Source organism: Typopeltis vanoorti, chromosome 1, assembly GCF_054136105.1.
Source record: "Typopeltis vanoorti isolate ZY-2024b chromosome 1, IOZ_Tvanoo_1.0, whole genome shotgun sequence".
Classification (NCBI taxonomy): domain Eukaryota; kingdom Metazoa; phylum Arthropoda; class Arachnida; order Uropygi; family Thelyphonidae; genus Typopeltis; species Typopeltis vanoorti.
In genome coordinates, this window is record NC_143549.1 from 85,255,496 (window position 1) to 85,272,850 (window position 17,355).

The 17,355-nt window shown below is 36.2% G+C and overlaps 1 protein-coding gene across 3 annotated transcripts in view; it reads left to right on the plus strand.

Annotated features, from left to right (window-relative positions):
- The window catches only part of Dip-C (dipeptidase C), a 400,748-nt gene that overhangs the window by 150,626 nt on the left and 232,767 nt on the right, over positions 1 to 17,355 (plus strand). For all 3 annotated transcript variants that reach the window (XM_090391828.1, XM_090391835.1, XM_090391843.1), the window contains exons 8-9: positions 6,086 to 6,161; positions 15,268 to 15,314. In XM_090391828.1, the coding sequence (XP_090247954.1) occupies positions 6,086 to 6,161; positions 15,268 to 15,314 (123 nt within the window). The remainder of the gene's footprint in view (positions 1 to 6,085; positions 6,162 to 15,267; positions 15,315 to 17,355) is intronic.

Below are 17,355 nucleotides of genomic sequence, written 5' to 3' on the forward strand. Positions count from 1 at the left end.
AGCACAAGCTGACTTATTTGCCAGGAACTTTTGATATGCTTTCTTCTTTTCATTCACTGCCTCTTTAACTTCCTGTGTCTGCCATAGAGTTCTGATTTTTCTATCCTTGCAGACAACCTCACCACGTGGCTCTCTTGTTAAATCAATCAATCAATGTTTTGTTCAGGGTTTGCTACTGACTCTCCAAGGTTTGGTTCCTGCTCTCAAATGCTTTCATTTTTTCTTCAATCATGTTTGTGTATCAGATTAACATATTTGGTCATTTGAAAGTTAAGCATAAAAAAACTTATTGTTTAATACTGACCATATACAAATATTTTAACATTCTTTGCCTACCAGTTTGCTAGTGAAACTGTTAGGCAAAGAATGTTAAAATATTTGTATATGGTCAGTATTAAACAATAAGTTTTTTATGTTCATGTTTGTGTATTTTAGTCTACAGTTCACATCTGAGAGCTACTGAACTTTTATTTGCTTTAAAACTTTCTTACATGTTCTTCTTTTCAATATGAAATGCAATTTTATCCTGCTCAAGACTAAATGAGGATCGCTTCCAATTTCAAATCCTCTGTACACTCTAGTCTCCTGCACCAGAGAGAAAACATCACTATCAACAATAACATAGTCATTAAGACTTATTTTATTCCTTGCATTTTCTCTCCATGTGAATTTGTGCAACATTTTTATGTTGGAACATGGTGTTAGTAATATCCAGTCCATATCCTGAGCAGAAATCCGATAGGTATTTGCCATTATTATTTGCTTTGCTCTTTTCTCCAAATTTTCCCAAAGCATTTTTGTATGTCTGGCAATCATTTCCTACTCTGCTATTTAGATCCCCCAACAAGGACCAACTATTCAATTTTCATTGTGTCAGTTGCTTTCTGTAAAGCCTCAAAAAAATTCCTCCACTTCTACCTTAGTAGAACCTTCTGTAGGACCATAGGCACAAATAAGTCTCATTGTCCACATCACTCTACTTGATATCACCTACCATTCAAGGAGATTAGTCTCATATTTAGTGTTGAATACTATGGCTACTCCTTCCTTCCCAGATTGTCATCGCCTGAATATAACATTGATTAACATTGTATTTATACAATGATATAACATTGTATTTATTGCTCAGAAAGATCTCACGAGTTTTTGCCTTTTTTTGTTTCAGTCACCTCTATTATGTCGATCTGGTACTTATCCAATTTCTCAGCTAGCTCCATTTCTTTGCCATTCAGGCTTCTTATGTTGATATTACCAATCTTGAACTCTGGTAATATTGAGTTGGTGTATGTTTTAGGATTTGTTCCAATAGCTGATTTTTCTCCCAGGTTCCTTAGTGCAAACAATGAGGGCATTGTTTGACCAGGCGATGCCTCAGCTGGCATGAAATTCTGTTATGTTGTACCATCATTTTGTATTGTGGTTTAAGCCAAGAAGAAGAATGTAATTTGGTTGGCTAAATCCCAAATTGCTAGCCCATCCACATTCGTTCATTATCCAGGTAGATTCCTAACAGGGTGCACCATGAGAAGGTGAGGATTGGACATTAGGTCAGAAGCCCTGGTCGGTTTTCCATATTCCTTTAAAGGCTATGTGGAGGTCTCCTCTCAATTATACAGCTTTGACTGTTAAGCACCCCTAATGCTAAGTTAGATGATATTATTATAATGATAGGCAACCTAAATGCAAAAGTCCGCTTAGAAAAAATCTCATTTTTCATGGGAAACCAAGGGTTTGGAATCAAAATTGAAAGAGGCGAAAGATTAAATCAATTCTGTGAAACCAATGACGTAATAATTGCAAATACACTATTTACACATCCTCCCAGAAGACTATATACATGGAAAAGTCCGGTACATCTATAGAAACCAAATTGACTATATAATAATAAGCAAACGATTCCAAAATCCTCAACACAAACAAATACATATCCTGGAGCAGACATAGGAACAGACCACAACCCAGTGATTGCAACAATCAAAATAAAACTTAAGATATCAAGCCAACCATTCATAAGAGAAACTTATAATTCAGACTCACTTAACAACCAACAAGTTAAAGACTGCTTTATAAAAGAATTCACAAAATTCCTTAACAAGTCTGACACCACAAATCACATAGAAAATTGCTTCAACAAAGCATCCAAAAATACACTCCCACAATTAAAAAGGAAATGGGATAAATCTTGGATAAATGAAAAAAATATTAAAGTTGATGAAACAAAGAAAAAAGTTAAAGAACAAACCTGAATATAAAACATGAATAAAGAAATTAAAAGAGAATGTAGGAAAGCCAAAGAGGAATGGATTAAGAATAAATGTAAAGACATAGAAAACCTTGATAGGAAACATAGAAGCAGAGAAATGCATGAAAAGATCAGAGAAATGACAAGCAGGACAAATACAGTAAATTATGCAAGTGTCATTAGAGTCTCAAGAGACCATATTCTAATGGATAAAAAAGAAATCATGGAAAGATGGTTTGAATACACAAGGAAATTACAAGCAACAAAGAAATAATATTCCCAAATAAACAGATTTAGAAGGACCATCCATTTTACTTTATGTGGTTTTAGTTTTCTGACTGTGTTTTCAACTTTACAAAGTAAAATGGATGGTCCTTCTAAATCTGTCTGTTCGGGAATATTATTTCTTTGTTGCTTGTATAATTTCCTTGTGTATTCAAACCATCTTTCCATGATTTCTTTTTTATCCATTAGTATATGGTCTCCCAAGTCTCTAATGACACTTGCCTGATTTACTGTATTTGTCAAGGGCTGTAGATGAAGGAGGACTGAAATTCCTAACAAAATTATGCAATAAGATATATAAGACTAGATTTCCACCCAAAGATATTAATCACTCAATTTTCATTCCAATCACCAAAAAAATCTAAAGCTACAAAATGTGAAGAGTTCAGTACAATTAGCCTCATCATTTAAGTATTAAAAGTCCTCTTATACATTATTCTTCAAAGAAATAAAAGAAAAATAAACATAGAAATAAATGATTACAAAGTGGCTTCAATAAAATGTAGGTACAAAAGAAGGTATTTTCAATGTCAGAACCATCATAGAAAGATATCTAGAAAAACAAAAAGATGTGTACCACTGCTTCATAGATTACAAAAAGGCATTTGACAATGTTCAACATGAGCAATTAATTAAAATCCTTTCAAAAATAGGCATGGATGGAAAAGAAATTAGGCTAATAACTAATTTTTACCGGGACCAGACTTCATCTTTGAGAATAAATAGAGACCTAAGCAGAATTCCCAGTTCAGAAAGGTATGAGACAAGACTGTATCTTGTCTCTGGTTCTCTTTAACCTGTACACAGAAGAAATATTTAATAAAATTAGTATCCTCAAAGGAATCACTGTAGAGGTCCAGAAATATTAATAACCTAAGATATGCAGATGACATGGTTCTTCTAGCTGAAAACCAATATGACCTCAAGATTCTTATAGATGAAACCCTCTAGTACAGTGAACAGTATGACCTCAGTTTCAACTTTAAAAAGACAAAAATCATGAAAATTTCAAGAGAAAAGGAAATACCAAAAACATGCATCAATATAAAAGGAAATAAATTAGAACAGGTGCAAACATACATATACTTCAGACACTTCATCACAGAGAATGGCATGACAGAAGAAGAAATTAGAGGGATTGAAATTGCAAGATCAACTTTCAACAATATGAAAACTCTAGTGACATCTGAAAAGTTTTCAGCCTAAGAATGAAAAAACGAATTTATAATTTCAAAATTTTTCAACGATATTTTTCTTGATTTGAAGAAAAACGCTGACCAGCAAGGAAGAGGTTTAGTTTTTGAAAAGAGATAGAAGTCAGAGGGAGCCAAATCTGGGGAATAGGGTGGATGTTCAAACAATTCATAGTGCAGATCCCTTAATTTTCCCATTGCCAAAACACCTTTGTGGGCAGGTGCATTGTCCTGATGAAATATGATTTTTTTCTTCTGCAAACCGGGTCTTTTCTCTCACAAATTTTTTTCGTCTAGTCTGGTTAAAAGATTGGAATAATATTCCCCAGTTATTGTTTTACCCTTTTCAAGATAATAAACAAAATGCCTTTAGCATCCCAAAACACCAATGCCATGACCTTTCCTGCTGATGGAACCAATTTCTCTTCTTTGGTGCTAAACAACCAGCTTCTGTCCACTGTTTTGACTACTGTTTGGATTCTGGTGTGTAATGGTGAATCCAAGTCTCATCCATAGTAATAAATCGATGCACAAATTCAGTTTTAGTGCCAAAATTCAGCACAAAAAGATTTAGTACTGAAAGTCGCTGACAGGGGAAATTTTGGCACTGGCAGAGCCGAAAACAAGCGGATAATTATATTAAAGGCAGATAAAATGGAATAATAACAATTCGAACGGTGCAAGTGACAGCTGCATCACTCATTCCAGCTGGATATGTTGCGAGAGACACAGAAATTAATGTAGTGATTGAACTCACAGGAAATAATGTTTTATTTTGTCAGAATCACAGTCCCCTGGACCACATACACGATTTTCAATGTGCTGACCTTTCTTGTGTACAACAAATTGTATCTGGTGTGACATGCTCTACAGCTGAGTGTAAGGAGTCGGATTGGATGTTGATAACAGCCCATTTTATGTTCTCTTTCAAGACATGCAAATTGGGAACGCAACCAACATACACAATGGATTTCAAATACCCCCACAGCCAAAAGTCACATGGAGTGATGTCTGAGGATCGAGGTGGCCATGCCATCTGAAAGAACCGACTGATAACCCTCTTATTACTGAAATGCTGTACTGAATGTTCAATGTGTGGCCGTGCGCTGTCCTTCAATTTTATGGACTCCAAACATTGTCTTTGCTGCAATGCAGGAATGACAAATTTTCCAGCATTTGTCGATAAATCTCTCTGGTAATGGAGCAGGTTACAGGACCTGTAGGGGTAATTAGCTCAAAAAAGTATTGTCCTATTATGAAATTGGCTGTAAAGCCATACCACACAGTTACTTTTGGAGAATGCAGTGGTACTTGCTGGATTGCTTCGGAATGTTCAGATGCCCAAATTCTGCAGTTGTGAGTGTTGACCGACCCGTTCAGATAAAAATGAGCCTCATCAGCCCACAATATTCTCCAAGGCCAGTCATTGTTGACCTCCATTCAGGCAAGAAACATTAGTGCAAAGGTCATGCGCTTGTCATAATCTGTGGTAGTTAATGCTTGCACATTACTGAACTTATACGGATAGAAGTGAACCATTTTCCGTAAGATTTTTCCAGACTGTACCATAAGCCATATCAAGTTTGCGAGCTATAGCATGAGCACTTTTGCTATTACTGTTACTTATTTACTTACTGTTACTGTTATTTACTGTTACTGTCTCTTCTTGCACTGCTTTCTGTCCTCTGCCAAGTCTAACTCCTAGTGATCCAGTTTCTTCAAATTTCTTAATCATAGCTCTCACTGCTACAGCTGACATAGGACCTGTGCCCAGGTTATGAAGCCTTCTAAATTCCCGAAGGGCAGCTATGGCATTGCACTGTTTAAGGTAAAACAACTTAACGAGTAAAGCACGCTGAGGCAAGGTAGGACGCATATTGAGCACAATTCGTCAGTCATTCGAATAACTGCCTGAACGTTCCCAATCCCTTCTTATGTGGAATTGATGGTGCTGCTGTCACGTACGCACAGTAAAATTTGCATAATCCTTTTTACCTGTGTTTACTGCAAATATTTGATTGCTTTTGGCTCTTCCAGCACCAAAATTTCCCCTATCAGCGACTTTTGGTATTAAATCTTTCTTTCGTGGAAATCATCTCCCCATGCCTTCAAAAGTCTCAATATGAAATTTCGTCTCATTCCGTTTATTGGTTTTAGCTACAGATGCCTCCAAAGAGGGAAAGTTATGTTATTGCGGCCCGGTACAATCATAAATTAAATTTTGCAGACTAATTCTCTTTTTTTTATTTTTTATTTTAACTTTGAAACTTGTATGTTTTTGTTTATTCAGTCTAAGATTATGCTTTATATATTAAATAAAACTCGATGTCTAAATGACTGACATGTTACAAATTTAATTTCTTAGCCGTGTTTTCAAAACACCACTTGAACTTCAGGTATTACGGTACACAAATTCTCTCAGCAGTGAAGCTCATAAAGAGGTTAGTGCATTCTTTATTTATTATTAAGTGAAGAATAATAATATCAATTAAAAAAAAACTATTAAAAGTTTCATTTGGCATTAAAACTTGTTGACTTGATTTAATGTACGAATTCTTTATTCTTCTTCTTCGTTAAATAATTAAGATCAATACATATTTTGAAATTTATAGGTATTTCTAGTAATTTTACTATTTTTTTGAATAAATGCTTCTAAATTCTAAATTAAATTCTAAAATTCTGAATACGAGAACAAGTCATACAGCATGTGTATAATATCACATGTCTTGGTTGCAGCTGTCCAGTAAGCAGAAGTACTATTAGAGTTCAGAGATGTGGGAATAGATGTGTAATGAATTAATTAATTTAAAAATAATAAATGAATAAAACTATAAACAATTCACAGCAGTCCCTTTTTTTAAGTGTTACATGGTGTTAGCATTCATTTTAGCAAAATTATGAAGACTACAACCATGTTAGGAATAATTATTTTAATTTCCTGATGTTTTGACCTTCATATTAAGGTCATCATCATCTGGAGTATACATACATATATATATATACACACACATACAAGACAAGCTACATTACATTTCTGACAGTAAGCCAAAGTGACAGTGATTGGTCAATCATTATTCTCCTGGCCTGACCTGTAGCGAGAAAAAAAAAAAAAAACTACGTCAAAGCTATATCTGAGTATGAAAAGAAACTGGCTCTGAGTAGAATAAAAAGAATAACTCTTCTAAATGCAGCTGGCATGAGAGTTGCAGATGCAGAAGAGGTTGTTCAACTACTGAGCGCCCATTTTGTTAAAAGCATCAACCTGATGTATGTGACATCACTGCTACCTCTTCACTGAATGAAGAAATTCAGGTGTATGAGGACAAGGTATTATAGATGTTGCACAAACTGAATAAGAATTCAGCAATAGGGACTGATGGGATATCATCAAGTGTGCTAAAAGAGCATTCAGCCGAACTGGCTATTCCTTATACCAGGCTGTTTAATATGAGTCTCAGAACAGAGAAGATTCAGCAGGCATGGAATGGAAAGAGTGTATGATAATTCCATTGCATAAGAGTGGTGCAAAAAACTGATGTATCCAGCCATCGACCAGTTAGTATCTCAGGAGTTGTGGTGAAGATTTTGGAAAATTTGGTTAGGGCTTGCATTCAGAAATGGGTTGACAGTGAATCTCTACTTTGCAATGAGCAAAGTAGAGATTTGTTTAGTAAACCCATAAACATGGGTTTACTAAGGGAAGGTCATGTTTTAGCAACTTACTCACATTCTATAACAATGTTACTATTGAACTAGACAGGGGGAATGGATACACCATGATACTTTTGGATTTTGCGAAGGCTTTTGATAGAATACAGCATGGTAGACTGTTGCATAAATTGGAGAATATGGATTTGGATTATTGAATATTATCGTAGACAAGAAGATGGCTGACTGACAGATATCAAAAAGTGGTATATGGGGGATGTGAGTCTGCAAGATTTAAGGTAACAGTGGTGTACCACAAGGATCAGTGCTTGGTCCACTGTTATTCAATATATACATTAATGATATTGTGAAGGATTTGACAATGGCATAGCTATTTGCCGATGATGCAAAGATAGGTAGGATAATCAGGAATGCTGCTGATATGCAGTACTTGCAAAATGATTTGAATAGGCTGGAATTGTGAGCATGGGAAAACGGATGTCAGTAAATGTAAAGTCATTCACTCTAGCGTGATTAGATATCCAATGTCGTATTATATTGGTGGGATTATGCATGAAAAAACGGATGAGGCTAGGGATCTTAGAGTGTTAGTAGATTGCCATTGGATGCTGCGAGTGCAAGCAGTGTGAATGCATTCAAGAATAAGTATGATAGCTGGTGTGTGTAGTATGTGGTCTCCCTCAATGAGTCCCTGCCCTGGAGGTCTCTCTTAATAATAATAATAATAATAATAATAATATATTGTATTTATAACATCATCAGAGAACAAATTCATCTAGATAGTTTTAACACAGTAAACTGATGGCCTAATCCATAATTTAACTAGAGTGTTATATTAGAGTTATGATACTGGATTGCTTACAGTCCTAATTACAATTAACTCTTAGGCCATAAGGTTAAGTGGGTAGATTATGTTCCATCCATATTCTTGGGATTTTTAGACCACCATTGTTGTTAAGATTAAGGTGGTTAATAAGAATTTCACATGCCTCCTTAACAAACAAAAAAAGGTGCCTTTCCAGTGAATTCTATGTAGAGTATTCCAGGCATGATTAGAAAGGCCAGATTTACTATAGGTATTAAATTTAATATGTTGTTTGTGTTCCTTTTTTCTGATAGGAATTGTGCATGCTGTTTCACCTATGTAGGGGAAATTATATTACACTACAGTATACTCCAGGATGGGTCAGTGGAAAAAGTGGATCCTTGGATGAGTTGAATTAGTTTTTTTAATTTTGCAGAAATTTTAATGCCACCTTTAATCACATAAATTTGTTCTCTGATGATGTTATAAATAGAAGGGTATGATGTGTTTTGTGAAGATAGAAAGGGTTAAAAAGGGAAGGGGGGGAGTGCTATTTGATAGAGAAAGAGTTATGTCCATACAAAGTAGAGATGCAAGAGGGGAAATAGTACCAGTGGTTTTGAGGCAGTATGGTGTGAGATAGAGGTGAATGGAATCAAATACTTGGTTGGATGTTGTTATAGACCACAAAATGTGGATGGTGGTGATAATGAAATGTATAATCAAATTAGCCAAGCAAATAAGAAAAGGGTGATCATGGGTGATTTTAATTATGGCAATATAGACTGGAATGATGAAATAGCAACTGAAAGTAAAGAAAATGACTTTCTTGAGTTTTTGAGGGAGGTGATCATGGGTGATTTTAATTATGGCAATATAGACTGGAATGATGAAACAAGCAACTGAAAGTAAAGAAAATGAGTTTCTTGAGTTTTTGAGGGATAACTACCTCAGACAGTATGTAACAGAGGGCATGCGAGAATTGAGGATCTTGGATTTGGTCATTTCATCAGAGGATGTAATTATAAATGAGGTGTCAAATCATCCACCAATTGGTGAGAGTGACCATGAGGTGATTACCTGGGTGGTTGCCAGCAGTGTTAGGACCTCTGTGAGAAAAGGGTATATGTGGAATTACAAGGGGGGGGGGGTGCTTATGAAGAGCTCAGGAGACAGCTTGTGGGTGTAACATGGAATGAGGAGTTAGCTGGAAAAGAAATCAAAGCAGCTTGGGGTATTTTCAAAAACTATCTAGTAGATGCAATGTCTAAATATATTCCAAGGGTGAGAAGGTTAAATAAAGTAGGTGTGAGATGGATGAATAAAGAGATTAAGCATGCAATATAGAGAAAGAGGGCATTGTGGAGGCAGCATGAGCGAAGTGGAAATAACCAATTCCATGAGGTCTACAAAGACCAGGCAAGGAGGGTAACTTGGTTGGTGAAGGTAGCTAAAGAGAAGTATGAACAGCAGTTAGCTAATGACGTTAAAAAGAATCCTAAGGAGTTCTTTCGATATGTAGCTAGCAAAAGAAAGAATGATTATGGAAGGATGACATTGATTGGAGAAAATGGTATAAAGACAGCTGTTGCAGAATGTGTGGTGGAGATACTTAATGAGCAGTTCATAAAGATCTTTCAATCTTGTGAATGTCACTTCATAGAGAGATTGAGAGCAGTTGATGATAATGATGTGGAGGAGAGACTGACTGTAAGTGAGCAAGAGTGTATGGGGAGTTGAGTAAACTAGATGTTAATAAGGCTGTGGGACTTGATAATATATCGTCATGTATTCTGAAGGAATGTGCCAGGGAGTTGATACCTGTCTTGACATATGTTTTTAATATGATTCTTGCACTCGGTCTAGTCCCTAAGGAGTGGAAGGAGGGCAAGATTGTGCCACTTCATAAAGGAGGTGATTGAACTCGAGCATTAAACTATAGACCTATCTGTGTGTCAGGTGTTGTGGTTAAGTTGTTGGAGAAGCGTGTGAGAACTGGGATCCAGAGTTGGGTTGACAACAATGGCATCATCTTTGATGGACTGCATGGATTTGCTAAATGGAGGTCATGTTTTAGTAATCTGCTAACTTATTACAATAAAGTGACTGCTTCCTTGGACAGAGGAGAAGGATACACAGTGATATACTTGGATTTTGCAAAGGCTTTTGATAAAGTACCTCATGATAAATTGATAGTCAAACTGGAGTAGATGGGATTGGATATTAGATTGATGCATTGGATTGGAGATTGGCTGTCTGATAGGTATCAATAAGTTGTGTATAGGGGAGCGATGTCGAGGAAAAGGAAAGTCACTAGTGGAGTGCCTCAGGGATCTGTTTTAGGGCCTTTACTGTTTAACTTGTATGTTAATGATATAGGTGAAGATTTGGATGGAGATATTCAGTTGTTTGCAGATGATACAAAGTTGGGACAAACCATGAAGAGTTGTGGGGATGTTGTGACCTTGCAGAAAGACTTGAATAAATTGAGTGATTGGGCACGGAAATGGGGATGTGAGTTCAATGTCGTAAAATGTAAGGTTTTAAAATTTGGAAAACAAAGATGGAATGCAGAATTTATGCTTGGTGAGGATACATTGTTGGAGGTGAAAGAAATAAGAGATCTGGGGGTGATAGTGGATAAGGATCTGAAATTTAGGGGACACAGCCAAAATTGTGAAGACAACACAAAGACTTCTGGGAATGATGCGGAGGACACTGATGTGTAGAAGTAGGGAGATTCTTGTTCCATTGTATAAGGCTTTGATTAGGCCACACATGGACTATTGTGCCCAGATTTGTTCACCTGGTTTTCAGAAAGATGAAGAGATGTTGGAAAGGATCCAAAGGTGACTGACTAAGGTAGTTTCTGACCTCTCGAATGTCAAGTATGAGGAAAGATTGAGGAGATGCAGTTTGCAGTCTGGTGGACAGGAGGAAGAGGGGAGATATGATAGAGACCTACAAGTTGGTAAGGGTTGTTATAGGATTAATGCTGGAGAAGTTCTACAGAAAATAGTGGGAGATCGGGGGAGAACCAGAGGTCATCCCTGGAAACTGTATAAAGACTGTGTGAGTACGGGAGTGAGAGGCAAGTTTTTTTAGTGCAGAGTTGTAAATGATTGGAATTCCTTGCCTGAGAGTGTGGTGTCTGCAGGGAGTTTGAATGTGTTCAAAGCATGGTATGATGAGCTGTAATTATATAATTGTGTGATAAAAGGACCTTATATAATTGTGTGATAAAAGGACCTTCCAGATGAGTCTTTGACTCCATTAGATCTTGGGAAATAATTATAATAATAATAATAATAATAGAATACAGTTTTGATGTAGTTTTTTTTTTTTTAACTAGAGGTCAGACGAGTAGAATAATGATTGATCAAATCATTGGCTTACTGTTAGAAATATTATTAGTCTTTGCATAGATATATGTGTATACTTCAGATGATGACCTTAATATGAAGGTTGAATCATCGGGAAATTAAAGTAATTATTCCTAACACAGTTTTATTGGTCTCTATAATTTTACTAAAATGAATTAACAACAATCGCTTTCAAAAACTTAGAAATAGGCATACAGTCTATCCAATTAAGATTAGGATCATGGCGTAAGGCTTCACATGATTCAAAAAAATTGATGATTAAATTTTAACCTACTGTAGTGTAGCATCTTGGTACAGTTCCGCTGAACTCTGTGTCTAGTGTTGATGCAGAAGAAACAATGCCTGGACCTTCAGAATCCAAATCTTATATGATTTTGATGTTCCTCAATTCTAATAGTAGCAGAACGGCCAGCCTGTCCAAAGTAGCAAAGATGACAAGAAGAACAGGGTATTTGATAACCACAAGGCTAGGATAAAGGTGATAACATATCTTTGATAGGTGGTAATAAGAAATAAGAGATCTGGGGGTGATAGTGGATAAGGATCTGAAATGTTCCAGGCTGGTTTGAATGTGGTGTTCAAATTATATCTGTGAACTGGTCCTTGCTATTTGTTCAGATCTTCCTCTAAGGTGGTTTGCTGATTCTTTTAACAACATATTGCAATCTGGAAAAGATATTATAATTATCAAATATTTTCTCCATCAAGGTCTTGCTGTATCCGTTAAGTAATAGAGTAAGTTTTATTTTATTGAATTTTTCTGATAGAAGAGACTCAGAAGAACAAATTGTGCATGCTCAGTGTACCAGCCTTTGGATAACACCTTTTTTTTTTTTCTTTTTTTTTTTTTTGTGAAGGTGTGTGGATATATATCTGCCTGTAAAATGTGCATGTCTCTATTAAACGATTAGTAACTTGTTGTGTAGATTTTTCAGTCAGCTTTATTGTTATTACACATGTTTCTCCATGGGGTCCACTCATTTCAGTTTCTGTCCAACTATCTTACATCTCTATTTCATCCTAATCTGACATCACCTTCCATGAAAGACACCATAATAATTAATAGCAACATTGCAGTTAAAAAAACATCTCCCACAGAGAAATAAGATCGAAAATACTCCCCACCAAAAAAAATAAAATAATATAAAAAAGTAATATATATTGATCTAATATCCACTTTACTATAAGTGAATATTAGATCAAGCATTATTTCAAAACCAAGTGTAGAAGAGTTTTTGCTCTCTTGAGGTTTCTGCCTGGTCTCTGAGGAGAACCAACCAATTTGAAACAGCTGTCAGGTCAGTGAAACCTTATCAAAATGGACTAATAGAAAGCAAATATATAGATGCTTGGGTGGTGTTTATGTTTTCTAAGTAGTCTTAGAAAAACTAAGGTGCACTAAGGCAAATCTTGAATGCTGGTGAGTGTATTCCCATAAACTCTCTGGTCAACTTATTTTTACGAAATTTTCATAGTTTCTACATTCGGCTTTGATATAATGCTGGATCTAATATCCACTTTACTTATATAATTTTGCATTTCTGAACTGAAGTTGCATCTATCAAAATATGATTGGTTACTCTTTTTTGAACCTCAGCTGGCTCTACAACCAGGATTCATCTTAATAATCCAAACTAAATTCTGCATGATTCCTTCTTAAAAAAAAAAAAAGATGGGGGGGAACAGATCTCAAATTGTTTGTCAGAGATAGTGAACTTCGACTTCCCTGTGTATGATCTTCTCTGGTTCAAGATTTCTTTACCTCCATTTTTTGTTTTCATTTATTGCAATTATTGCTCTCTTAATTCCAGTTGCCATGCTGACTACTTTGATGGTTGATTTACTATCTAATTATCCAAATTTGCACTGGAACAATTTTTCCTGGAAAGTTCAGCATTCATAATTCAAACTGGCTTCCTTCTCTAACTTCACAGCACTGGAAGGAAAGTCGAATTATTTGCAGTTAGTAAATAATTAAATTACTCACCCCAACTGGAATATTGAAGAATGATCTCCTAAAAATTAATCTCCTTAAAAAATTCAATTTAGATTGTAGATACTAATTTAAAAATTGGTATCTGATATATTTGAAAAACACCTCCAGTGTCTTGATCTTTCTGGTGTGTACCAAGATTGCTCCAGCTGTAGTCTTCTTGCTTATTATGGTCAGGCTGGCAGGACATCCACTAAAGAATTTTTGAGCATGAAGACTTCCAGTATCACCATTATAGTTGTTGAGGACTTTACATCCATTTATTTATATATTAAATAAATAAATAAATATATATATATATCTACACCAACGCCATCTACTACCCACCACTAATATTTCCACAGACAATCACAAACATCCATGCCCATGGCAGGATTTACACCTGCAGCCTTTTGACTGGAGAGCAGAAACGCTAACCACTTAGCTAACCAGGCCGGCATAACTATATTACTATAGTTTAATTTAATAGAGTACTTTTGAAATTGTAATGAAAAGCAAAATATCCTTCTAGTGGGTATAGTGATTTTCATTTGCAAGGTGCTACCCAAAAGTTTGGGGAATTTAAACTGATGCATGAACATGTATGAACTAATTGTAGTAGGATTGCTACTACCATTTGTAGTAGTAATCTTCCACTGTAAGGGGGCAAGCAGTACTCTTTGTGAATCAGTATGTCAATAGCTGGCAAGATAAGAGGCTAGTTTCTTGGGTTACATGTGTTTTTATAACATTGTGTTTTAGTGGTTTGACTATTTTCTTCTCAAACTGAAATGGTTGATTTTAAAGAGTAAAGGTTCTGCATTACATTATGCTTCAACCTCAAAAAAACTGCTGCAGAAACACACTTGAGGAAGCACTTGATGATAATGCTATGAGCCAAAGCAAAACTTTTTTATGGTACAAACACTTCCAGGATAGACGACCACTGACAACCTCAGCACTGGAAACAGTGCATGAGGCTATGCTTGCAGATCATAGGGAACTACCCATAATATTTGAGAGATTGTAGGAATATTGTTGTACGGAACCATTCAAAGTATTTTAGTAGATATTTTGAGCAGATGCATTGATGTCAAATGGGGTCCAACAGCTCTCATTGTTTAACAATTCCTGACTTCTAAAAACATGACAATTATTCCTCATTCTCCCCTTATTTGCCTGACCTCATCCCTTGCAAACTTTTTCCTGTTCCCAAAGATGAAATTTGGCTGAAAGAGCATCATTTTAACAACATGATTGAGGAGATTCCAAATAGAATCTCGGGAGGTGCTCAACACAGTCACATGTAAGGATTTCCAGGGATGCATGAAATCCTGGTAAAATTACTGGAATCACTGTATACATTCACAAGGGAGCTGTTTCAAAGGAAAGTGGAAACTAGGAATTAGAGTAAGTATTATTATTATTTTTTTATGGTCAAATTCTCCAAACTTTTGGGTGGCACCTTGTATCATGAAATAATTAGCTTGTCTTAAAACTAACACTTGTTCATATGAAACCATGTCTTAGTTTCATTTTTATGTAAACTTCTGCTTAGCTGGTTTCAAACAAGGCTATATTATAGTTTGCTTAAATATATTACTCAGCCAAACATTGAAACTTGCTTATTCTTCACATTCCTAAATATATATTTTCTTTTCATTGTTATTAATAGTATTATAAAGACTCAAAATGAGATATTAAATATATTTATGTAGGTTATGAAACGCATTCGCCCAGGCATGAAAGAATATCAATTAGAAAGGTATTTTTTCTTAATCAGTTACATTATTAATTAATTGTACTTAATAAAATAATTAACACATTTAAAATTATACAAAAAACATTTTATTTGTTTAAATTTGAAAATGCTTTATTAATAATAATAGTCATGAATTAATTGTGTGTGGAGTTAATATATTAACTCCATACAGTTCTTGCAATAGCCATAATTTTGTGTGCATGTGTGTTTGTGCTCATGCATGTCCATGGATAAGTGGTTAAGAATAAAGAAGGGCCCTATTAATGGTTTTTTAATGTGTCAGCTGATGAATGGCAGTTTTTACCAAGTATCCTTTGTAGCACCCTACGGTTGCATTTGGTGAGTGTGATGGGTTGCCCATTCTGGATAGCACTTGTAGTTGATACCTTGTGCTTCCATCTCAGTATGGTGTCACTGATAGTTGACCTGGGATGGCTCAATTTGTCAACAACTTGCTGAACAGTTAGGCCCGTGACATGGCATCCCATCATAATGCCTCTTTCAAACTCCATCAGTTCCCTTCTTGCAGCCATTTGGGAGCATCATATTCCCACAATTTTTACCTGTTACAATCACGCAACATCATTATACGGCATGATGCACCTTATCCATGGAGATGTTCGTTGACTTCTTTCCAAGCAATGTATATCAGCAATAACCAGTTTGGGTTCAGGAAACAACAAAGAACAAGAGATGTGATGCTAATACGTGTGTAGAGGCTTAAGTGCTGTGAGGACATCATGATGGAGGCTTAATGGATTTTTTACAACACTCAAAAAGAATTAAAATAGAGTTTAATACTTCCTATATTTCGTCCTAGTCACTAGGACATCTACGGGGATTACAAAAACAATTAATGTAACATATGCACAAATAACAAACAATGCTAAGCCCAACCACATGGGTGACACTAAAGTCCTATCTAGGTAGAGCGCCCTCTAAGGGCAGTAGTAGGTGGCCTGGAATGTAAGGTGGGAACTCTGGTGATGAGTGTTTCCCAAATCTTCGGAAGCTTAATGCAGCCATATTTATTGAGATTTGGTTGGTTTTTGAGAGCTGCTGCTGCTTCTAAGAAAAGTCTCTCTTTCTTGAATTTGCTGTGGTGGAGCATAGTGGTTTTCTTCCATGATACTCTGTGGGTGGTGTCCAAAACATGGTCAGCCAAGCCTGAATGGCCATAGTTGTGTTTGAAGATGTAAGACTTGTGTTCCTCTAGACGGATGGATGCTGATCTGCCTGTCTGTCCAAAGTACGCCAGCTTACAGGAACAGGGTACTTTGTAAACTCCAGGCAGAGAGAGAGAGAGGAGGGAGCTGATCTTTCGTAGAACGGATAAGGGTAGCCAGTTTGCGGCGGGGCTTATATGCTGTGTGTAGATTGTACTGTTTTAGTATCTTGGCTATTTTTTCAGATGTGCCATGGATGTAGGGTATGGTGATGGCATTTTTAAAATCTTGTTGACGAGAAGGAAGGGGAATGGGGGAGGAGTTGATTATTTTTTTGATACTGTGATCGCTGTAGCCATTGGAGAGGAAAGTGCTGTGTATGTGGTTAAGCTCATTAGTGAGGGCGGTTCCACTGGAACAAAGATTGTGGGCTCTCTTGGTAAGAGTTTTAATAATGCCATATTGTTGAGAGGGGTGGTGGTGGGAGAGTTTGTGAATGTATTTGCCTGTGTGTGTGGGTTTTCTGTATACGGTGAAGGTAAGTGTATCATTAGGCAGGCATGTGACTAAGGTGTCTAGGAAGGGTAAACAATTGTTCTTTTCCTTTTCCATAGTGAACTGGATTCTTGGATGTAGACTATTGAGATGACTGAGGAAGGAGTCTAACGTGTCTGGGCCATGAGGCCAAATAGAGAACACATCATCTACATATCTTAGCCAGATAGAAGGTTTGAGTGGGGCTGAGTCTATGGCTCGTTTTTCGAAATCTTCCATATAGAAATTGGCAAGGGGGGGTGAGAGGGGGGAACCCATGGCAGTTCCCTCTATCTGCTTGTAGATTTTGTTGTTCCAAGAGAAATACCCAGAGTTAATGGCAA